Source organism: Aspergillus wentii, assembly GCF_001890725.1.
Source record: "Aspergillus wentii DTO 134E9 unplaced genomic scaffold ASPWEscaffold_4, whole genome shotgun sequence".
NCBI classification, from domain to species: Eukaryota; Fungi; Ascomycota; class Eurotiomycetes; order Eurotiales; family Aspergillaceae; genus Aspergillus; species Aspergillus wentii.
Window position 1 is genome coordinate 747,124 of NW_024467835.1, and position 22,337 is coordinate 769,460.

General features: G+C 49.5%; 8 protein-coding genes across 8 annotated transcripts; 5 read left to right on the forward strand and 3 right to left on the reverse strand.

Annotated features, from left to right (window-relative positions):
* The first annotated feature begins 953 nt into the window (after nucleotides 1-953).
* On the forward strand, nucleotides 954-2,599 carry ASPWEDRAFT_68349 (uncharacterized protein). Its single transcript, XM_040838964.1, has 4 exons — nucleotides 954-1,081; nucleotides 1,160-1,267; nucleotides 1,319-1,734; nucleotides 1,780-2,599. Coding segments are annotated over exons 1-4 (1,173 nt in total). The 5' UTR covers nucleotides 954-1,079; the 3' UTR covers nucleotides 2,427-2,599.
* A 2,049-nt stretch (nucleotides 2,600-4,648) lies between these two features.
* Nucleotides 4,649-7,076, forward strand: ASPWEDRAFT_483251 (SDR family oxidoreductase/polysaccharide deacetylase family protein). Its single transcript, XM_040837092.1, has 4 exons — nucleotides 4,649-5,014; nucleotides 5,121-5,700; nucleotides 5,749-6,410; nucleotides 6,468-7,076. The coding sequence occupies exons 1-4, from the start codon at nucleotides 4,912-4,914 to the stop codon at nucleotides 6,926-6,928; spliced, it is 1,806 nt and encodes a 601-aa protein (XP_040688587.1). The 5' UTR covers nucleotides 4,649-4,911; the 3' UTR covers nucleotides 6,929-7,076.
* Nucleotides 7,077-7,224: 148 nt separating this feature from the next.
* Nucleotides 7,225-10,008, reverse strand: ASPWEDRAFT_109613 (ATP-dependent Clp protease ATP-binding subunit; the record flags this gene model as incomplete). The annotated part of the gene is made up of 1 exon (XM_040828099.1): nucleotides 7,225-10,008. One exon carries the CDS (start codon nucleotides 10,006-10,008, stop codon nucleotides 7,225-7,227), a length of 2,784 nt encoding a protein of 927 aa, XP_040688588.1.
* Nucleotides 10,009-12,304: 2,296 nt separating this feature from the next.
* Nucleotides 12,305-13,919, forward strand: ASPWEDRAFT_111296 (uncharacterized protein; the record flags this gene model as incomplete). Its single annotated transcript, XM_040828237.1, has 5 exons — nucleotides 12,305-12,367; nucleotides 12,430-12,612; nucleotides 12,837-13,041; nucleotides 13,141-13,703; nucleotides 13,776-13,919. 5 exons carry the CDS (start codon nucleotides 12,305-12,307, stop codon nucleotides 13,917-13,919), a joined length of 1,158 nt encoding a protein of 385 aa, XP_040688589.1.
* A 547-nt stretch (nucleotides 13,920-14,466) lies between these two features.
* ASPWEDRAFT_51149 (autophagy-related protein 27) lies at nucleotides 14,467-15,616 on the reverse strand (the record flags this gene model as incomplete). The annotated part of the gene is made up of 3 exons (XM_040837555.1): nucleotides 14,467-14,662; nucleotides 14,728-15,262; nucleotides 15,355-15,616. 3 exons carry the CDS (start codon nucleotides 15,614-15,616, stop codon nucleotides 14,467-14,469), a joined length of 993 nt encoding a protein of 330 aa, XP_040688590.1.
* A 651-nt stretch (nucleotides 15,617-16,267) lies between these two features.
* ASPWEDRAFT_40035 (tubulin-binding prefolding complex subunit GIM3) lies at nucleotides 16,268-17,338 on the forward strand. The gene is made up of 4 exons (XM_040835230.1): nucleotides 16,268-16,587; nucleotides 16,651-16,788; nucleotides 16,867-16,934; nucleotides 16,995-17,338. The coding sequence occupies exons 1-4, from the start codon at nucleotides 16,573-16,575 to the stop codon at nucleotides 17,185-17,187; spliced, it is 414 nt and encodes a 137-aa protein (XP_040688591.1). The 5' UTR covers nucleotides 16,268-16,572; the 3' UTR covers nucleotides 17,188-17,338.
* Nucleotides 17,339-17,635: 297 nt separating this feature from the next.
* On the reverse strand, nucleotides 17,636-20,199 carry ASPWEDRAFT_110245 (transcription factor domain-containing protein; the record flags this gene model as incomplete). Its single annotated transcript, XM_040828157.1, has 4 exons — nucleotides 17,636-18,716; nucleotides 18,765-19,538; nucleotides 19,594-19,691; nucleotides 19,744-20,199. The coding sequence occupies 4 exons, from the start codon at nucleotides 20,197-20,199 to the stop codon at nucleotides 17,636-17,638; spliced, it is 2,409 nt and encodes an 802-aa protein (XP_040688592.1).
* A 195-nt stretch (nucleotides 20,200-20,394) lies between these two features.
* On the forward strand, nucleotides 20,395-21,168 carry ASPWEDRAFT_27605 (uncharacterized protein; the record flags this gene model as incomplete). Its single annotated transcript, XM_040833018.1, has 4 exons — nucleotides 20,395-20,503; nucleotides 20,542-20,825; nucleotides 20,931-20,937; nucleotides 21,020-21,168. 4 exons carry the CDS (start codon nucleotides 20,395-20,397, stop codon nucleotides 21,166-21,168), a joined length of 549 nt encoding a protein of 182 aa, XP_040688593.1.
* Between the last annotated feature and the right edge of the window lie 1,169 nt (nucleotides 21,169-22,337).

Sequence of the window (22,337 nt, forward strand, 5' to 3'; positions counted from 1 at the left end):
AACAGAAGGCTGTGCGTATAATCCACCGGCCGTCGCTATTTGTATGAGAGATTATTGCACGGAGCAGCCGGCCCAAAAACCCAAAGCACTGGGTCACCAAACCTGCAGGGACGGAGCACCAGCAGCTGTGGACGAATCAGACGCTCTAGACAGGGATTCTCGGACGTACGAGCAGGGATATACTCTCGTGGTTGACTACATACATGGTAAGGCGTAGCTGAGAGAAACCCTGCTGATGCTAAATTTCTTACTCGCATATTGAAGTGTGACTGGGTAGCGAGTCAAGTGGGCTAAAGACTTAGCCAGGAGTGCGTCTTCCTATCATCGTCCGTACTCCATGGTTGGCATGGCTGGCGTTGATGAGATCTCCTGTGGGCCTCTCCAATTCCACTTTGTCCTGGCAAGTACCAGAATTGCTTCGCTTGTGGTTGATCGACACTCCAGACTATTGAATTTGTTCCCTGGGCCGACTCTTCCGCTTACTGATTCCATGGTAGTAAGATGTAGTGTCGATAATATTATGTAGAAAGAGAGAAAAGAATAGAAAAAAGTAAAATGGAAAAAGAAAAGAAATTAAAAAAGAAAAAAGAAAAAAGAAAAAAGAACAAGGTTTGGCGCTAACACAAGGAGGGGGAGGTGGAGTACAGCCGGCTAGACCGCATTTGGAGAATTCCCCCCCACCTCGCCTGAAAGCCAGACGGCGTGGCGGTTTTTACAGTTTGTGTCAGGCCGTATTAACTCCCAGGCACAGGGCAATACGCTAAATTACTGTTGCGAACAGCCAGTGACGGTTGACTTTGGGCGGTTCCAAGGACAGCCAAAGTGAATGCGGCCTGCAAAGTCTATTGCCTTTCTGGTCGTAGTAGGAACTAGTAATGATGGGCTCTGGAGCCATGGTTGCTTTCTCTGCGGGATTTGCTGTATCTTCTCTCTATCCTCGCTGTATCTCTCTCTGTATCTCTCCATCTACGTATGATTTTTCCACCGATCATCCCTCTCTTCCCTGTCGTGGAGGTCAATACGTGTCCCGGCGTGTGTGCCGATTGCTCAAAGTCTAACGGATTAATCTTACTCTCATCATGTTGGTTCCTCTTATAATATCTCTCATCCTGGCATCTGCTCGCATGTTCTCCTTCTAACCCCTCTGTCAATGCTGCAGGTTGAAATCCGACAAGATGTCTGGTCTCACGCCTGCGTTTGCGAATAGTTTCGCACGGGAAACATGGGTTCTCTACGCTGTCGGTCTTCTGGGGGTTGCTTTGCGATTGTAAGTCTATCTCGGTTGTACTACATGGTGATGGGGGTACTGACTCTTTAGCACCGCACGGATACGCAGGTTAGGTATCCGCAACCTCCAAACGGATGACTATCTCATGGTCTTTTCGGTCATCTGGTATACCATGCTCTGTGTCGCCCTCAACCAAGTCGTCTCTGGTGGAGGGTCGAATTTGATGGACGAAGATGATATTCTCCGCATGACGCCCAGCGACAAAGCGGAACGAATCAAGGGCAGCAAATGGGTTTTTGTGTCTGAACACTCGTTTGTCTTGACCATCTGGGGATTAAAGGCCTGCATGTTGGTCATCTATGCCCGTATCACTGAAGGGCTGCGCCAACGACGATGGATCAACTACGTCGCCGTCTATGTCGGTGTTGGCTTTGTGGCAGTCGAGCTGTCTCTTTTCCTCATCTGTCGGCCTCTGACGAACTACTGGGCTGTTCCTACGCCTAACTGTAAGTCCTTTCATAACCCATAACCAGGTTAAGACTGACCATCAGACCAATGCTCCTCCTACCAATACTACGAAATCGTCCAAGGCTGCATCTCCATCTCCGCCGACATTCTCATGCTGGTCATCGCCATCCCTCTCCTCGTGCAAGTCCGCGTGCCCCTCAAGCAGAAACTCATCCTCCTCGTCCTCTTCGGCATGGGCATCTTCGTCATCGTCGCCGCCATCCTCACCAAAGTCTACTGTCTCGTCCCCAAACTCATCTCCTACATCTACATGAACTGGTACTTCCGCGAAGCCACCGTCGCCATCCTCGTCACCAACCTCCCGCTCGTTTGGTCTCTTCTCCGCGATGTCTTCCCCGCCCTCAAGAGCTGGACCGGCGGATCCCGACGAGCCACCGATCGATACCGGTCGGGACCCTGGACGAGCAAGGGGGGCTCGGGACTGCGACACTACGGACCTCCGACGGGCGACTTTAGCATGCACGACTATAACCGGAGCGTCACGGTGACGCCGCACAAAGCAGTCTCGGACCTCAGCCTGCAGCAGAGTCACGAGAATGATATCAGTGACGATGGATCTGCACGAGCCCTACGCATCCGACAGGACGTGACGGTGACGGTGGAGCGCCAGTCGCATCCGCCTGAATATTGGGAATCCAGGCAGTCCAAGGAGGGGCAACCGGAACCATGATCCACTATCTTTCTTTCTATATTTTATCTTTTATGCTTTGTGGACTATAGAACGGATTGGATAAGGGAGGTATTGTGCTTGATGATATAATGATTAATCCCTAGTCTAGACCTGATATTATTACTTCTTGTATATAATTGTTGACGAATGCTACATGACCACTGAGCTACTCCATACTTGATCATACGATCAGTGAAAAACGGATATGCAAATCCTCCGGATAAACGAAGAAAACAGCAATCCCCAATAACCACAACCACGGAACAAGATGAGACTATTCGCGTGTCAAACTACGGAATACTTCCAGAAACGAGGTCCATTCCGAACCACGGCTCTATCACAAGATCATCATAATCACAATTACCAGTTTTTTCTAGTTTCGCAAGCTTGCATGCATCTACTCTGCGTGCATAAGACTGAGTATTGAGTACCTTGAGACAATACCTTAACACTAAATAATAATTATTAATCTGCTTATTGATAATTATTATTATTTTACCGAGGACTGGCGAGTTTTTTTCTTTTGTTTGCCCGCAGATCTCCCGGTGTTGCGTCACGTGTGTGGGACACTGCCGATCCTGTCATTTGGGCGAGTGGGAACCGATGTTTTCCCGGTTTCATGGGGTACATTATTCTTCTTCTTATTTGAAAATGATGTTATGCTATTTGATAGATATTCTACAGTATAACTACACTACATCGTAACAGATATCTATAATAAAAATATAAGTATATCAAAACAGCAAGTAACACCCGACGGACTCCGGTTAAAGCCAAGCTTGGACGAGGCCAATTAGCGGATGTGGCAAACTTTATTAATTAATGATTTTTTTATTTTTGTTATCTCAGATCGAATCAAATGCCCAGATCCGCCTTTTATCCCACCACAATCCCATCCACCAATAGCAAAAATCCTCCCCACGGCACTGCCCGGCCAGTGATATCGCATTCAACAGGATGTATTGATCTGGTTCCGCAGTTGCTGCTGCTTATCCTCATGAGATGTTTCCTGGTTCGTGCTCTCCAATTCTCATTACCTACTCCTTTCTCCAACAACCAGCTAATGGACACCAGATGGAGTACGGAGTACGGAGTAGGGAGAACTCCATTGACCCTCTGATCTTCAAGCGGGGTTATGGATTATGGAGTACTTGCCACCCCATCTAGAGTCCTACACATGTACTGTACACCGCAGTAGGATTCTCGTAGAGCACTACTTTGTCAGGTAGTATCAAAGTAAGTCACATAAACTTCCGGCCAGCCTCCGATGAATTGTCTCAAAGTCTATCAAATAACCTTTTTCTCGTCTATTTCTCCCGCTTGGTATCGGGTGATGTGTTAAATGTGATTGGCTGAGGGCATTTCTGGCCGTTTGGGCTATTGGGCTGCGATGGCTGGATTGGTGGGACTGTCAACGTCAGATGCGCTGATCGTTGCGGTATCGGGGTGTTCTGTACGGAGGACATACTGTGCGGTGAACAATGGAGTAGTATTCCTATGGGGTATGAGTTCATATTCAGAGTATTAGTGATGCTACTTAGAGTAGTTCAGTTACTCTAGCTACTAGTTAGGCACTCCGTAGAGGGGCCTTGATACATAGTAATACAGATGGAGACGAAACACGTGGCCAAAAAAGGAATGTCCGATGCATGTTAGTTAGTTCGTCTCTATGATATGCTCTCCATGATTCATTCTTGGAGAAGAATCCCTGCATTGGCTTCAAAAATGAGTCTTGAACGGGTGTTTGGTTGGCTGTCTTATGCATTGCATTATTCGGATTATATTTATGAATACCTGTTCTTATCATATCATCATATTCTAGAATATATTCTATCTCATTCTATTCAGTCAGTTACAATGCTCGTAGGCATACTACACGTGACTTCCCCGCGTCAACACCACGAGGTCAAGGTCAAACACTCTGCGTCTTGCGTCTTGACCACGACCAGACTTCAATAGTCGACCATCATCTCACCTCATCCTCAATAGCCGCACCTGCATCTGCAGAATACGAGCTGCAAGGTCCTACTTAAGCTCTGTGAGTCTGACACCCAACCCGCACAGACTCGCCGGCACGAGATCAAGTCACAAAGTGATCCTTGCACGCCCTCAGACCTTCAGGAACAGGGTGAAAACTGAAAAGGGTTCGATCGACGTCATCTGTCATTATATGAGTAAGTGGATTCCGGTGTTAAGCTAAGCTATGCTGATACTAACTGAATACTATTTACTCTGCAGTAGTCAACAACAACTAACTTGACTATCGATTGATATACGACTGTTGAAAGCATCGACATCCTCCTGACTCTCAAATAGTCAGATTGAATCAGGAAACCCAAACGAATCGCCAAGATCTTCACGGATCGGCCACTATCGAACCTGACAGGCGTACGACTCTTAACCGAGCTCGGAGTCGGCTTTCTCGGTTCGAGTCGTCTTCGGCAAATTGTCGCACTATTAGCCACGAGGACACCGGTAACCTGCTATGTGTGCAGATTCGACCTCCTTTTTGGGGTTGCAAGGACTTCATGTCTTTGTTACTGGTGCTGCGGGGGGGATTGGAGAGACGGCTGTGAGGGAGTTTTTGGGTAGGTTGGTGCTGATCTTTACTGTTGTAAGATGTAATGTTAGATTGTATTGATTTACTTCTGTTTTTCAATGCGGAGTATGCGGAGTACAGCTAACACGGAGTAGAGCAAGGATGCAAAGTGACTGCACTTGATCTTCGTCCCCTCCAGCTCGCAGAGGCTGATGGAGATCAATACGCCCGGTTCCACACCATAACCGGCGACATCTCAGATGAAGAGTCCATCCAGTCAGGCTTCGCACAAGCCACCAAGCGATTCGGTCCTGTGAACATCCTCGTCGCCAATGCCGGCATCACCGATGAAAGCAACGATTTCCCGATCTGGGATATGCCCTTGGAAACATGGGAGAAGACGTATCAAGTTAATGTTCGCGGAACGTTCCTCACCATCAAGCACTTTCTACGCGCAGCCAAAGCCTCGCAGCAGACGCTGGGTAGGGAGTTAGATAACCTAGCCATTGTCGTGACGGGTAGCGAGACGGGCAAGTTCGGCCAGGAGGGTCATGCAGAGTATGCCTCCGGCAAGGCTGGTCTGCAGTATGGGCTGATCCGGGGCGTGAAGAATGAGATTGTGCGTTTGAATAGCAAGGCACGTATCAATGCCGTCGCACCGGGATGGGTCGATACATCCTTGATCAAAGGAAGGCTTGATGATCCGGTGGAGATGTGGGCTGAAGCTCAAGCCACGTATGTTTGTCAACTCTACTCTCGTATAGGCATGACTAACGTTGACAGCGTACCGTTGAAGAAAATCGCCAAACCAGAAGATGTGGCTCGCACCATGGCGTTCCTGGCCTCGCACCGCGCGGCTGGACATATATCAGGACAATGTCTCAGCGTCGATGGTGGCATGGAGGGCCGATTAATCTGGAGAGAGGCTGAAGCCAAACCAACCACAGATAAACAAACAGAAACAGCCATCCAGTCCATCCCCCGATCTCTGGGAAAGCCCCAACGAAACAAGATCCGGATCGCAGTCTCAGTAGATCTAGACGCAGTGTCCGGCTGGCTAGGAACAGGCCACCACTCGGACAACACACTCGCAGACTACTCTGCCGGTTTCTTCGCTGCCCAGGTCGGCGTCCCTCGACTCGTGCGCATGCTCAAGAAGCTCAATCTAGCCGATCGCTGCACCTGGTTCATCCCAGGCCACTCTGCCGAAAGCTTCCCCGAACAGGTCCGCGAAGTGGTCGACACCGGCTGTGAGATTGGTCTACATGGATACGCGCATGAGGGGGCATACCAGCTCACCGTCGAGCAAGAACGAGACGTCCTCGTCAAATGCATCGACATTGCGACCAAGCTGACAGGCAAGAAACCAGTCGGATACAGAGGTCCCCTATACCAAGTCCGAGAATCAACCCTCGATCTTCTCGAAGAATTTGGCTTTGAATACGGTACCCCCTCCCCATATAACATACCATACCACATTTACTAATAATATATATACGCAGATGCCTCCCTAACCGACCACGACTGCCACCCCTTCTTCGCCCCCCGCCGACCCCCCCTAAAACCAATCGACTTCTCCCTCCCCGCCTCATCCTGGATGCACCCCGTCGAACAATCCCCCACAACCCCCGACCGACGCCCCCTCGTCTGCGTCCCCTGCAACTGGTACATGGAAGACATGACGCCGATGCAGTACCTCCCACACGTGCACAATTCACACGGGTACACGGACGTCCGGGTGATTGAGAACCTCTGGCGCGACCGATTCCTGTGGATCCGTGAGAATGAAGAGAATCCGATCTTTCCGGTGCTGATGCATCCCGATACGAGTGGGATGGCGCATGTTATTGGGATGGTGGAGAGGTTGTTGACTTGGTTGAAGGGGTGGGGGGATGAGGTGGAGTTTTGTCAGACGGGAGAGATTGCGAGGTGGTGGAGGGAGGAGAATTTGAATAGGCTGTAGTTGGTTTATATAAATATTGGTAATGTTAAGACTTGTATAAGTGTATGGACTGTCTATGAATGGCATGATGCTGTCTTTAACAGTTGGATCAGATTGAAGGGAGTTGTTCCAAAGCGCATATATATTTCTACGAGTTGGATCATACTTAAGCTTGTGAAAGAAAGTGGTATGAACATTGATTTGACTAGATACACTCAAAGTAAAGTGATATGCATAATTATTTTAACAGTAAGCAATGAAAAGAAAACGCCACATCGTGTATCATAAATCCCATATTCACATCGTATTCACATGTCTTACTCATACAGATCCATATCACCGTCTTCGTCCTCCAACTCCAAAGCTGCATCTTCATCATCCATTATTTCATCATCGTCTGCAGGGATGTCATGGTTCGGTAGCACACTAATGCGACCATCTTTCATTTCCACTCGAGCAATCTCACCATCGAGAATGCTTCCGCGCAGAATCAGCACTGCAAGTTTGTTGAGCACCTCCTTCTCGATAATGCGGGCCAGAGGCCGAGCACCGTAGGCGGGCGAGTAACCAGATTGGCCGAGATAATCTTTGACTTCATCCGAGCACTCAATTTGGATATTGCGACCATTGTTCTCCAAGCGTTTTTGGATTTCGTTGAGACGGAGATCCACAATCTTGCGGATTTCCTTCCTCGTCAGACGGTTGAAAATGACGACACTTGAGATTCGGTTCAGGAACTCGGGCAAGAAGTAGTTGCGGAGTGCCTCCAAGACCAACTCGCGCGTCTGCGGTTCAATACGACCGTCCTTGGTGGACGGACGAGCCAAATACTCAGCACCCAAGTTTGATGTCATCACCACGATGCAATTTCTGGCGTCCACGATTCGACCTTGGCCATCGGTGATACGACCATCGTCCATCAATTGAAGGAGGACGGTGAGAACCTCCTTGGCAGCCTTTTCAACTTCATCAAACAGGAGAATCGAGAATGGACGTCGTCGGAGGTTCTCCGTCAGCTGACCACCTGCATCGTGTCCCACATATCCTGGAGGAGCACCGATCATTCGGCTCAGAGAGTGCCGTTCCTGGTATTCTGACATGTCGAATCGGATCATAGCCTTGGGGTCGTCGAAGAGGAACTCGGCAAGTGCTTTGGTCAGAAGAGTCTTACCAGTACCAGATGGTCCACAGAAGAGAAAGCTTGGAGGCGAGTTGGGGTTGCTGAGCCCGGAACGCTGCAGCCGGATTGCATTTGACACAGACGTCACCGCCTCCTTCTGGCCAACGACTAGCTTGCTCAGAGACTTTTCCATGTCCAGCAATTTCTCCTTCTCGGTGGTCTTGAGTCTGGTAACTGGAATGCCGGTCCATCGGGCGACAATCTCATTAATCTGATCGGGACCGACCGCATCGGCGAGAAGGGCCTCCCCTGCTTCGTTACCCTGGCGAGCACGTCGCTCGGCATCAGTCCTGGCCCGATCTGCCTCGAGTCTTGCAATCAAGTTCTTAGTCTCCGGGATGGCGTAGTACCCTAGGTCTGCAGCAGTCTGGGTGTCCCCAGACCGTTCCGCTTCGTCTCTCTTGACACTGAGGGAGTCGAGCTTGATCTTGGCGTCCTGGATGGATTTGCTGCGCTGCTTCTCACTTTCGTACTGCTCGCGGATAGGCCGAAGTTCTTCCGTAATATTGGCAGCTTCCTGCTTGGCAGCTTCCAGGCGGGTCTTGGATGCATCATCCTTTTCACGCTCCAGAGCGTGGATTTCAATCTGGAGCTGACGGAGCTTCCGCTCCAATGTGTCCAGGGCCTCTGGTTCAGACTCGCGTTCGACTCTCACAGCCGCTGCGGCTTCATCGATCAGATCAACCGCCGAATCGGGTAGGCGACGAGCGGTAAGATACCGTGAGGCGAGTGTGGCAGCAGAAACAATGGCACCGTCAAGGATGTTGACACCGTGATGCACCTCGTACTTTTCCTTCAGACCACGAAGAATGGAAATGGTCTCGGAGAGAGTCGGCTCCTTGACCAAGACTTGCTGGAATCTTCTTTCGAAAGCCTGGTCTTTTTCAATATATTTTCGGTATTCACCCAGCGTGGTAGCACCAATACAGTGCAGCTGGCCTCGAGCCAACATGGGTTTCAGGAGGTTAGCAGCATCCATGCCGCCCTCGCCACTGGAACCAGCGCCCATGAGTAGGTGAATCTCATCGACGAACAGGACGATGGTTTCTTTGGAGTCTTCAATCTCCTTGAGCACGCCCTTCATGCGCTCTTCGAACTCTCCACGGTACTTGCTTCCTGCAACCAGAGAGCCGACATCGAGCGAGAGCAGCTTGCACTGCGCCAGGTTGGCGGGAATATCGGCGTCGACAATTCGACGGGCAAGACCTTCGACGATGGTGGTCTTACCAACACCGGGCTCACCGATGAGAACCGGGTTGTTCTTGGTACGTCGACTAAGAATTCGGATGACCCGACGGATTTCCTCCTGTCGACCAATAACAGGGTCAATCTTTCCTTCTCTTGCCAAAGAAGTCATATCGATGGTGAATTTTTGAAGGTTCTCGCTCTCGCTGTCCGCATCTGCCGTCTTGGAATCCACGCGCCTTGTCCCGCGGATCTGCTGGACGGCACTATCGATCAATTTGGCATTAGGGATGTTGGCATCAGCCAATGCGCGTTGGACTTGAGAGTCCTGTGCCATCGCCAGGATCAGGTGGTCAATAGCGACATAGCTATCTTTTTGGGTTTTGGACAACTCGGTAGAGGCACGGATGACCTTTGCCAGCGCAGGAGAAACGCTAACAGTTTCCGGTGGAGGATCCTGACTGGGCAGACGGACTAGTAGTTTCATGAGAGAGCGGTCGAGGAGTTGAGCGTCGCCGTGGGCGCGTTCGACGACCTGGCGGAAGAGCGGGGCAGAAGCGGCATCGTGGGAGGGGTGGAAGGCAGTCTGTTGGTCTTTGGATTCATCTGGGGAAGGATTGAGAAGGGAGACTGCGAGGTGAATTGGGAGGATCTGAGAATGAGAATATTGTTCGGCAAGAGAGCTGGAATCCAGCAAAGCCTTGTTGGCTTTGTCTGTGAATTGAGCCCCGTTCATGGTGACGCTTGTATATTAGATAGGTGTACAAAGGAAAAGAGGTAGAGGAGGTAGATGGAGAGGATGAGAGATCCCCAAGAGTCGAGGTATGATATGCAGATGAGATGAGATGAAATGCAGGAACGAGAGGTGAAGCAAGCGTTGATATAGACAGGCCGAGTTGGGCATCGAGAAGCGGCGGGAAGCGGCATGACGCAACGAGTGCCTTCCACCGCCTTCTAGAATATCTATTCTGCCCGTTTACACCGCCTGTCAATATAAAATCACGTGAATCAATGATGTCAGGTGAGATCAGGTGACGGTCTAGATTCTGCCGCATATCGCCGCATTCGGCCTACTCGATGACTCGATCAAATCCGCTTCATCTTGAGTTATTCGACACTACAAAGGATCTAAAGGATGGCCGAGGTCTTGGCCAGAGCACGCCAGTCGAGACTTGAGAGTGCTACTACGGTTAATTTTTGTATATATCGAGCCTGCCGCGGCTGGCGATGGTTGACCTTGGCAAGTGCGGTGCTACTCAAGGTTATTGAAGATCAACGTAGAGAAGGTTCCTGGGTTCGTATTTTATCAGATCAACAGGGAAGATCCAGGGAATTCAGGGATGCCAAAGTACTAGCAGGCATTCAGCTTGGATGAAGCTGAGTGGAAGAAGATGAAGAGGGCTGGCGATATAAAGCCACGTGATATCAGATGATATCACATGACCTATCACGTGCGTTAGTGACGGGTACTTGATTGGCTTAATACGCGAATTCCGATTGGCTCGAGTGGGTCCATTTTCCGTCCCGCCCGAGGTTGATATTTTTATCTCTAGGTTGATATACGAAGCCGTGGCTTTGGATAGGGTTCAAAAGTACTATATACACTCGTGCGAAAGGGACTACTAATAAATATTCCTAATAATTACATATAATATATCGCTCAGACAGCCACGATGGAGTCTCGGGCTCTTCCGTTTGAGGAGTTCCGCCCGTTGACCCGCATCGCCATCAGACCACTATACGGAGCACTCTGGGCCATCTATTTGGATATTGGGTATTGAGGGATTATATGGCATATATAAGACATTTTTGCATTGCATTACTGTGCTATTGCGTGTGTTATATAAGCTTTGTTTGCCTGATAAGGGACATCCATACGGGGTAGACAACGCATGCATACATAAGCAGCCAGAGTGATACAGCATAGGACGAGTATGAATATAGCCATTTATCCAGCATCCCTGAAAACTGAATCCTAAAAGATTAATCCAGGATAATTCTCAGCCATCGATCGAGGAGCTAAAAAGGCTAGTTTCGACGCCGCAGTTGCAGCCTTTGTTAGTGATGTGGATCTCATCTTCATCGACATGGATACCTCTACACCTAGTATACAAAGTACACCTGCGATGTGAGAACCCTCTCCCATATCTATTGACCTACATCTTCTGCCTCTATGCATAACTATTATATATCGACTCTGTCGATGCAGCTATCTGCATATCTGTCTAGACGACGAATCATGACGTCAAGAACCAGCAAACAGGGATACACGAGCAGCAAGAAAATGCCTCTCCCATTCCATAAAATATTATTCCAGTTGCACACAGTCTCAGTCACCATCGGGAAATGCCCACTTTTCTGCTCCTCCTCTGGACTAGAATAATCCACTTCGTGCTGGCCAGCCCTTGAGCCAGCTGCTGCCTATTGGATGGGCTGAAAGGGCCCGTGGGAGCAATCACGACATTTGATCCATTTGGACGGTTGCCGCAGAACACGCTGTGACTGGGAATTTCTCATGAAATCTCTGCTGGATGGGCTGTGAGGGGCTGTAGATCTCAATCATCTGAGCTGTTCCTGGTGTTTAAACTGTTTTTGCAGAATTATTCTTTAGTAGTTGTAGTTGGTAATATTAATATAATAGTATTTGTTTATTATAGCATTCATAGCAAGTGTAAGGGAGAGCCTCTTATCGGTTGCCTTTTTGTTCCCCTCATCCAGTCATCCTCTATCCTCACACTATAAATCCGGCTCTTTAGCATCACTTTTTTTCTCCTCTTTTTTTTTTCTTTCCTCTTCTTCCTTCTTCATTACTAACTGACTTTGTGTCATTTGGGAAAGAAAAGTAAAGATTCTTCTTCTTTCCCTGGTTCTTTTAAACTCTTATCTTCCCTTAAAGCCACCTTCGTCTGTCTTCTGTAAGACGCAAGGAACTTATCCTCCAGTGGTGAAACTCCCTGGTCGACAATAGTTCTTCTTCTTTCTTGACTTCTTCAACCTCTGTCGATCCTGAAAGAAGGATCAAGGTTTCCAAGATGTCTCAGAAACCGATCTTCGTGGTCACCCATCCGAGAGCATGCTCTACGGCTTTTGAACGAGTTAGTTTGCCGTCACCTACATTTTCTATCTTTATTTCTAGGTGATATCTAACATCTGATAGGTCTTCATGACTCGTCGGACTGATATCCGATGCATTCACGAACCCTTTGGGGATGCCTTTTACTACGGCCCGGAAAGGCTCAGTGCTAGATTTGCACACGACGAACAGGCCCGTCTGGATAGCGGCTTCAGCAAGTCCACCTTCAAGACGGTGCTCGATAGAATCGACCTTGAAGCTTCAGAGGTTCGATCTTTTCTTTCATCGAATCTCATTCCCCGCATTCCTTTTTCCTTTTCTTTTTCGTTCCGTAATGCCCCGATTGTCCTATGATGTAGAGGCAGGGTGTGGCATGAAGGACATGGGATAGCGGGCAGATATGTCCCTATCCGGCCTTTTTTTTTTCTTTCTTTTTTTCACTCATGAAAACTCTGACCGACCTCTCATCTTCATAAACTTACCGTCAGCAGGATGAGAACAAAAGAGTCTTCATCAAAGACATCATCCACTACCTCCTTCCTCCGGATGGCAAGCCCGCCAGCATCGCCCCTTCGTTGAACAGAATCAAGCGCGGCGTAGGCACTGAGGGTATCACCAACGGAGCAAACGGCTCGGCCAATGGCCACGCGGAGGAGATGAACGGGGTGGCAAATGGCCATATTGCGACCGTGAACGGTACCAATGGCACTACCACCACCAACGGCCATGCGGCCGAGAATGACCACGGTCACTCCTGCGCAGAGCACATGGGCAATGGCCATGCCACAGCCGTAGGAGCAGCAAGCCTGGACCAGGAACCCTACCCGTATGCCACAGAGGCAGAACCGGGTAATCCCACCGTGATGCCCACGGAAATCATGGCCCAGTTCCATTTTGCCTTCCTCATCCGGGACCCGCACTTCAGTGTTCCCTCGTACTTCCGTTGTACCATCCCTCCCCTGGACGAGGTGACAGGGTTCCATGAGTATTATCCCAACGAGGCCGGGTACGACGAGGTGCGTCGGGTGTTTGACCACCTGCGCAATGTGCGTCTCATTGGCCCGCATGTCGCCACGCGCGAAGACGAGGACGACGACAGCCTCAAGCCCGTGGTGAACGGCAACGGGGCCCTGCACGAGTCCGGAGCTGAGATCTGTGTCGTCGACGCAGACGACATGCTCGAGAAGCCGGCACCCATGATTGAGGCCTTCTGCCGCAGCGTCGGCCTCGAGTATACCCCTGCCATGTTGAACTGGGATACCGATGAAGACCACCAGGTTGCCCGGGATGCCTTTGAGAAGTGGAGGGGATTTCACAACGATGCCATCGAGTCTAGGGGGTTGGTAGCTAGAACACACGTATGTATTAGCATCATTCTATCCTGCCCTGCCCTTGTTTTCCAGTGAGACGAAACTAACCTGATCAATCAGAAACGCCCCGTCAAAACCGAAGCCCAGTTCGACGCAGAATGGCGAGAGAAATACGGCGAGAAAGCCGCTGCCATCATCCGCAAGACCGTCGACGACAACATGGCGGATTACCTCTACATGAAGCAATTCGCCATGCGGGTGTAGACCTTGGGTGGAAATACCTACCTCGGGGAATGTAAACAATAAGGAGGAGAATTGAGAAGGGAAAGTGGGAAACTGGCAACAGAATACCAAGTGGAGGAGCGAGGGAGGGAGAGGGGGGTTTTCCTTACTTTAACGTGATTTGCACCTGATGATGATGAGATCTTAGTTCTGATGACGCCATCTGCCGGCCGCTACACTCCTTTTCTCACTGATCGGAGATGTCGTGCTTTCTGTGGGTTATTGTGCTGAACTTTATCGTGCTTTGCTGTTGTTATTTGCTGCTATTGTTGTTATATTTGCTACCTGTCTTCTTATGAATGTTGGGAGATTGTACACTGTTAGTTTAGGATACTCCAGATTGTTAGTTATCGATTATCAATTTACCCTTACGATGATACTTACACTTGGAACATAATGCATACATTTCGACTTAATCATAACTTATCCAACCAGCAATATCATCTATCCAATGTTCCATATTCATACGCATAATCCATATCCAATCCTTCCCATCCATCCAACTGATCGTCATTCGTCGACAGTCACCCTACACCGCACTGTAACCCCCTCTCGATCCCGTCCCTTGGACCGTATTGACCACCTTCCGGAACCAATCGGACAGGATATACGGGATATCTTGGATGGTATCGCCGTGAGGAAGAAGGTCCCAGCCCCTTGCCCCGTAGCGGTTGTAGTTGAGCCAGGAGCCAAAGATGAGGTAGGCGGCGGTGCAAAGGAAGACGCTGTACAACATTAGCTTTCCATCTGGTGTCTGTGTGTAGTAGAAGAAGAAGAAGAAGGGACGTACATGATAATCAACCAGGTAAAGAATCCCCAGTGATTAGAAGATGCCTCGCCCGGGTTATCCTTGAGATAATCATCACACGCATACTTGGTCCTCCAGTCGAGTTTCAACACATATGAGTTATCATCCCCGGGCCCGAAGCTCTTAAACTGAAGACTTGTATTCGCGGGGTCGACCGTCTCGCCATCGCCGCCTGTTCCATTATTCTGCTGCATATCCATGCCCGTATTCGATTCGGCCCTCGCGCGCAATCGCATCTCTAAATCCTCCGCCGTCTCGAGACCCTCCAACCCCGACCGGTCGGGATCGCACTTGAACTCGATGACCGCGCTGGCGTCTTTCTTCTTCTTCTCTTCGTCGACGTATTCGCCGCCAGAGAGTTTGACAAGGAGCCCGTCCTGCGCGGAATCGAGTTTCCTCAACCGCGTCACTTCGGGGTCTTTGGTGCCGTGGCCGAGGTGGTCCAGTCCGGCGATGGGGAACGCTGTATCATGGTCGTCTGTGTGGTCGAGGGAGGTAGTGTATCGGAATCCGCAGACTATCGTCAGTCAGTATCACTGCACCAACTTACTTCCCCAAGAAAAAAGCAGCCCAAGAGAGAGAGAGAGAGAAAAAAAAAAATAGACATACTATTCTTCGACGTCCCACACTGCAGCCGCCCTCTATTCGCAGCCCCCTTCAGAATATTGCATATATTCAACACATACGTCGTATTCTGGACAAACTGCTCTGTAGTCTCGGCATGGTAGACGGAATGCACGCCGCCCAGGGGGCTGAGGTCATATTTGAATCCGTCGGCGTTGATGTGCGCGCAGTCGAAGCCGGTCGCGGAGACCAGGGAGGGAAGGAAACCGAGGACAACGGAGGGGAGGAGATTGGATTGTAATCGCATTGCGTATGTGTGTGTATTTGCGATGGATGGGAGGTGTGTGGAGGATAAGTCGTGATGACCGTGTAGGTGTTGGTGTTGGTCAAGGGATTTGATTTATGGATCGGCGTAGCTCATCAGCTAGCTAGCTGGGTTGGAGAAGTAATACAGGTGACGTATCAGATAGGCGATAGTTGGTAAGCCCTGATGAGGATATAAATATGCTGTATACCGAGCCTGGGGACGGTGAGCGATGGATAAAATCTCAGGCTAAGACGAGGACGGTGTAACAAGCTGAAGCTGCGTTGGTTGCTGTGGCTGCGGAGGTGTTTCTTTTCTCCGATGGTATACGGATTCGAGGCAAAAAGAGTCGCACACAATAGTTATACAGATAATAATGAAACTAACGACGAGTATGACGATATTACGATAGAATGGACAGGTATTATAGATATCTAGATCGATAAAAAAGTAGATGCAATATCCTTGGACCATGCGGAGAAGAGCAGATGACAAGGAAGGGAAGATGATGATGTCACCCGACACGAGCAGAGGATCAGCTATTCTCTGTTTCTTTGTTGCTTGCTCTCATTCATGTCTGCCTGTATGAGGGCATTGCTATTTCTGTCATCTTTCTGCCTAGTTTATCTAAGATGAAGCTATCCAAAGGTGCCATCCAGCAGGTGCATCTCAACGAAAGCCTCATCAATCACCCCAAATAAAAAGAAAAGAAAAGAAAATAAAATAAACCAAAGAAGGAGATATATAGTATAATAAGCAATACATAATATATAAAAAGAATGAAAAAGAGAGAATGATAACTGATTAAAAACGAAGTCCCCAAATCCCCATCCCATCCCACCAAATGCCCCGCACAGACCACCACAACCACCACACACGCAAACCTCCAACAGCTTCAATATCCAACACCCAACACCTTCTATCCCCTCTCACCCTAATACATACATAAAACCGCCAAAATGATGCACCGCATGGTAATTGCACTCCCCGCACTAGACCATCCATGAAAAAAAGAGCTAGACTAACAATCAATCTAGCTCTCAAAAGAAGACGAGGTCTCCGCGGCCGGCACGGAGGAAAACGAAGTCCGTCGCGAGGACCAGGAGAAGATTAACAGATTCAGTCGTCTTCATCAGCGAGAGACGATGCTGGAGGAGATGCTGAAGGGGAAGCAGGTACTATCTTGCCCCTATCTCCTAACCCCTATTCATGATCATGATCATGATTGCGGTGTAGTTGCTAACAACAAACAGAAAGACAAGGAAGATCTCGAGGAAATCTCAACAGAACTTGAGCTTGCTGATGAGGATGAGCTTGTTCCGTATGTTTCAATCTGTCTTTCTATCCTTCTAAATTGAGCAGTATGTTGATGATTGTCCAGGTACAAAATCGGAGACGCCTTCTTCCATCTCCCCCTGGAAAATGCCCAGTCTCTGCTCTCCTCGTCCACAGAGCAGATTGACTCGGACGTGTCCGGGTTGGAGGATAAGTTGGGCGAGCTGAGAGAGGAATTGCAGCAGTTGAAGGTGGCGTTGTATGCGCGGTTCGGAAGGAGTATTAATCTGGAGACTTGATTTTAATTCTATTTCTCTGTATGTTTAAAAAAATTATGATGGTATGGTGGTGGGATAGATGATAAGATAGACTTATGATATTGTCTATTAACGTGATGATATAAAGAATAAAAAAAGAGCTGATGCAATGCAATGCTCAATTCAATTATACACCTATCAAATTATCTCATAAACGCTATGCTGTAGCTGTACATATGCATGCCATATACACTGTATACTCAAACAGGTTGTTTTTTGTAAAATTACCTCCATGACTCCTTCTCATCGTTAGCCATAATCTCATTTCACATGCTGCCATTTTCTCCTGGGGAGTAATATTCCTGGCGCGGGGGATTAGGCCGATGCCGTTGCCGTGGTTGCTGAGTCGCAACTTAGCAGGCATCGTGTGCTGCAGATAAGATCGTGCAGTCGAGAATTGTACTTGCGTACGTAGAATGATGCGAGTGGATCATATAATGCTCGCAATCGTCATGCGCGAGTGAGACGAACTCGTCCGTCGGTTCGCCTCGTCCGTGTTCCCAGCCGCCGAATCGGGACTGAGGAACTTGGTTTCTGCCATTCGGGCATTCTCACGCTGTCTTTCGTATTCCCTTTGTCGCTGCTGTTTCTCGCTGAGGAGATATTGTACCGTTCGCTCCACCCATCCCCAGCTCTCCCAGTTGGATTCTGATTCCTTGGCTTGCTGCTCGCTCTGTGACTTGGGATTCGATGGTACTGCCTCTAATTGAGAGCCTGTCTCGCTGCCTTGCCAGATCCAGCTGCCGTCGTTGGTGCCCTGCATATCACCAGACACGTAGGCCATCATTTCTTCGTCGCGCTCGAAATCAACCACTTCGTTTTGGCGTAACCGGTCCAGAAGACAGTTCAGGAAAAAGGCAATATATCGTCCACAGGATATGTTCACACTACGGGCATCATTGATGATGGCGCTTGTTTGAACACAAACTAATGCAGCCGCGTATTCCTGGCGGAAGAGCAGTAAAAGCGCACAACGCCAGATATGTGTGCAGAGCATGGTACTTGCAGAAGATGCAATCAACCCTTGCCAGTCGTGTCCGTTGCCAGGAGGATTCTGCATGCAGCGCGAAAGAAGGCGCGCTGTATCCAAACAGGTGGAAAGACAGTAATCCAATGCAGACGATCGCACCTCGTACGGACAGAAAGGAGAAATGTTGTGACGGTGGAGGATAAACCGAGCATTTTGAAGGTAGATGATCGGGGCGAGAGAGCGAGGATCCAGGTATTGGTCGGATTTCGGATGATAATGTACGGGGAAGGTGGCCAGACAAGCGTTGAAGTGTCGCTCAAACGTTTCGAGAGTCTGCGGGCTGATGGTGGAACATCTCAAGGTTCGTGTAAGCTGACCGATCGACCGAACGACATGGATCGTTGATAAGAGCGGTGTGGTCTGTTGTCCTTCAGGCACCCCTCCTTCCAAAATATACTGATCGTCGACGGGACAGGGGAGGTCGACATCGCAGTCCTGATCGTTGATCAGAACCGGTTTTCCCATCTCGAGGGAAAGGAGTCTAAAGAAATCAGCACTGGACAAGCATCACAGGTCAAGAGCCACAAACCTATCCCAGGCGTATAACCCCCACCATACACGTCTCCTCATCTCCCCCTCCAGTGTGGGCCATGGCCCAGACTCAATGTGCAAACCAATCTCCTGAGCAACCCTCACTGCAGAACCAATCCACACCCAACTCGCCGACTTGGAATTCACCTCATAGAGAAATATACTGACTATTAGGGCCATTCGTGCTCGATCCAGAGAGAAGTCGTCCTGCCATATATCCATAACCCCGCAGGCCGTCTTGACAAATTCCTTGCCCTCCTCTTCCCTGGCACGATCGAGTGTATGAAGCGAACCACAGGCGAACACAGCAAACAAAACAGCTGCCCAGTCCCGAGGGACCCCTTGAAGCGTTCCAGCACGATAGAGTTCTTCATATTCCGCGACAAAGCTGGGCCAGTGAATCACGGGGAACACTGAATGGATGCAGGAAAAGTACTGACCCAAGAAACGATCTGCGACGTCCTTGGGAGGCAGCGGCGGCGATTCACCTGTCACCAACGGCTTCGAGCCCCGCTGGCGATATGGCGGGGGCACTTTCAGAATCCCCCTCCCGTAGTTCCGCAGATTGGTTCGTACTTCGGTAAGGTCCTGCACGATGGGCGCCTTGGGTCTCCGGGAGGGGCGATTTGAGGTTTCGGGAAGCTTGAGCAGCGGTTGACTGGGATTGTCGAGATCAAGGTCCATGATATTATCCGACCTCATGGAACCCGACCGCAGTTGCTGCAGTTGCTGTCTGGTGGTGACCAGTTGTTTTTCCAGATCTTGCACTTGTCTACTGTGGAATCAGAATCGAAGGAACATCAAAGCAAGATGGCCATGGCACAAACTTGATAGAGGACATGCGTCTGTTGGTCTCCTTGGTGAACTGGCATCGCACTTTGCGGTTGGTACATTCTGTACAACTGGTGGAGTCGGAGGCATCGCACTACTGAATTAACCAACCCTGACCGGAAGAAACGTAGCAGAAGAAGAAATACCTTGACTTTGCGCTCACGACAGGCATCGCAGCTAGGATCCTTCCGTCTCTGTCGATAAGCTCGCTTCTGCTGCAGTGGTTGTTGGGAGTGGGCAGGATGCTGTGGGACGCCACCCGAGTGTAACAGGCCCGAACCCCCGGAAACGGAACCATTTGGAGGAGCATCGGGGAGGATGGAGACGCCCTCAGCGGGCGAACCCGAGCTCGATTCATACGAGCGCGAGTAGGAAGAAGTAGTGACCGGAGGAGGAGGGTTAGACATTTGCTGGGGTAGAGGTTGCAGAAGATGAGACATTCTCAGTCCGCTGTCAGGCCTGCTCGGCGGAGCGGAAAGAAGAGCAGCGGGGGGTTGGTGGAATTGGGACTGGGGGGAAGTGACGGAGTGGACGGGGGGGAGGTCGTAGGGGACACCCTGCTGACCCTGGCTAGTCGCAGGGCGAAAAAAGGAATTCTGCATGATGAGGAGATTGAATGAACCTCATATGGGGTGTTGGTGTGGTAGTTTGGCGATGTTTGTGGTGGTATGGTGTGGTGGTGAGGGAGAGTGGTGGTAACAAAGAATCTAACAGAGCAAAGATAAAGAGATTGACATGACAAAAAGGAATGACGCTGTGCTCTCAAAACACAATTAATTATTCAACCAAAAAATGGAATGACGGTGGCAAAAGGGAGGCTGCAGAGGTGTTGCGATCGAGCAAAGGCCGGAGCAGTGAATCCCTGGAAGAGGATTAGAGTTGGCGCGGGACGGGAAAAGCGATCGGGTACATGAATTGGGAAGAAGAGGAGAATGGATGAGAAGATTATGATGATGGTGGAGATGAAGATGATGATGATGAGAATGAGATGGTGAGGACTGAGGAAGACGATGAGCCAGTCAATACCGAGGTTACCGCTAGAGAAGACGGGATCTGGAGGAGATCTATCTTGGAGTATCTAGACGACAGAAGAGGAAAAAGGAGGGAGCAAACCAGGGAGCAACAAAGAGGGTCTGAAGAAGAAGAAGATGATAATAATAATATAAATGAGAGAACCAGATCGACTGTTGTAGTGACCAAACTGGCTGAAACGAACCAGGCTGAGATCGTGAGGCGGAGATGGAGCAAATAAGATGGAGAGTCTGCAGAGATCGTCTGTCATTCTTCTTTCTACATAATTTACTTTACTTTACTTTACTCTGAGAGTATCCAGATACAAGGTATGTGGTGACACTGACAGTTATATTATTAGGACTTTAGGATTATTTCTATCCAATATTTACCCTCTTCATCTACCGACAGAGTCTAAAATACTCGAGGTCAGGCCTCCTGCTAACGGTGAAGCATCCCGAGATCGGCAGTGGCAGTGTAGTCAGATCATGGCTGCCCTTTGCCTGGTCCATGGGTCCACCGTGATGGTGGTGATGATCTTCACGATACGAGAGAACTGAACAGACCCCGAAGCCATGGGGGTGAGTGTCATGATCTCTTCAAATAGATCAGGACTTTGTAGGATAGGTAGAATCAAATCGAATAGGAAGAAAGAAAGACCAAAGAAGAAGGTGTGAAGCGGATCGTGATCGACTCGGAATCCTCCCAGACGAAACCACCGAACGGGCCACATGGAAACCCAGTCCGGATGGTCAACCGGCGGTGGACCTTTTGTATCTTGGTCGTCTCTTAGTCTCAACCGTCTGCGAGAAGAAATCCGAACCCCCCAATCACATCCCCCAAACGGAGATTTTTCGTAGCCGCCATCCCCGACTGTCTTGTTGTTTGTCCGCTTTTCGTCCGAAAATCTCCCTTTCAACCGTCTTTCGCTCAGGTCTCAGTTAGTCTCAACCACTCTCGTTCCAACATCTGCTTGTCGATCGTTGTTGTTTCTCGGCCTGGTCCGGAGTGATTGGATTCCCGTCTTCCTGTATGTACGCTGCACCCTTCCCTGCTGGATCCTGCATCTGCACCTGCATCACCCAGTCCAGACTCATCCATTTGTAGCTCCTTTTTTATTTTTTTTTGTACACGAGCCGTCTGTACCCACGACTGCACGACTGGCCACTAGCGGAAAAGATCTCCTCAAGTCTTATGATTCGCGTAGAATGACTGGATGGTGCGGTATTGTTGGGGGGTGATTGGTGGTGAGCTAACGTGGTGATGGACATCCTGTGTGACCAATGAGTTAGTGAGTGACCAGAGAAAGAGGCTGGCTGAACGTGCCGACGGACCGCCCCTCCAGCCAGATTGAGGGGTTATGTGTGTGTATCACCTGGGATGTTAGTCGCTGTTAGTTAGATGCAGGCTCGGAGTCTTCCGTATGTACTCCATATCCGAGAGTTTGTCTCTTGATGCTGTCCGACTGGTCGATTCCCCTCTTCGCCCGGTTTTTTTTGGCTTCACGACTCGGACCTCGCCTTGTCCACGTGGGAATGGGGCCGTGGCTGTTGATTGGCTGGCTGTTGCTGCCTTGTCTATAGGGCATCATCCCACTGTCAGCTTCATTGAGCAGTGAGAACAGTGACATATTCAATTCAATTCATATTCATATCATGTCGATTCTCTCACCAAGTACCTGGCCAATCCCTCTTCTCCTCTTTATTCAAACATGTCTCGTCTACATCGT

What these genes read in the sequence shown, in the direction of transcription:
- ASPWEDRAFT_40035 (XM_040835230.1), top strand. An exon ending in AGATGCTGAAGGGGAAGCAG is followed by an intron (nt 16,789 to 16,866) that starts GTACTATCTTGC and finishes AACAACAAACAG; the next exon opens with AAAGACAAGGAAGATCTCGA. An exon ending in GATGAGGATGAGCTTGTTCC is followed by an intron (nt 16,935 to 16,994) that starts GTATGTTTCAAT and finishes ATGATTGTCCAG; the next exon opens with GTACAAAATCGGAGACGCCT.
- ASPWEDRAFT_68349 (XM_040838964.1), top strand. An exon ending in CTGGGGGTTGCTTTGCGATT is followed by an intron (nt 1,268 to 1,318) that starts GTAAGTCTATCT and finishes CTGACTCTTTAG; the next exon opens with CACCGCACGGATACGCAGGT. An exon ending in GGCTGTTCCTACGCCTAACT is followed by an intron (nt 1,735 to 1,779) that starts GTAAGTCCTTTC and finishes ACTGACCATCAG; the next exon opens with ACCAATGCTCCTCCTACCAA.
- ASPWEDRAFT_483251 (XM_040837092.1), top strand. Translation starts at nt 4,912, where the DNA reads ATGTGTGCAGATTCGACCTCCTTTTTGGGGTTGCAAGGACTTCATGTC. An exon ending in TGGGCTGAAGCTCAAGCCAC is followed by an intron (nt 5,701 to 5,748) that starts GTATGTTTGTCA and finishes TAACGTTGACAG; the next exon opens with CGTACCGTTGAAGAAAATCG. An exon ending in AGAATTTGGCTTTGAATACG is followed by an intron (nt 6,411 to 6,467) that starts GTACCCCCTCCC and finishes ATATATACGCAG; the next exon opens with ATGCCTCCCTAACCGACCAC.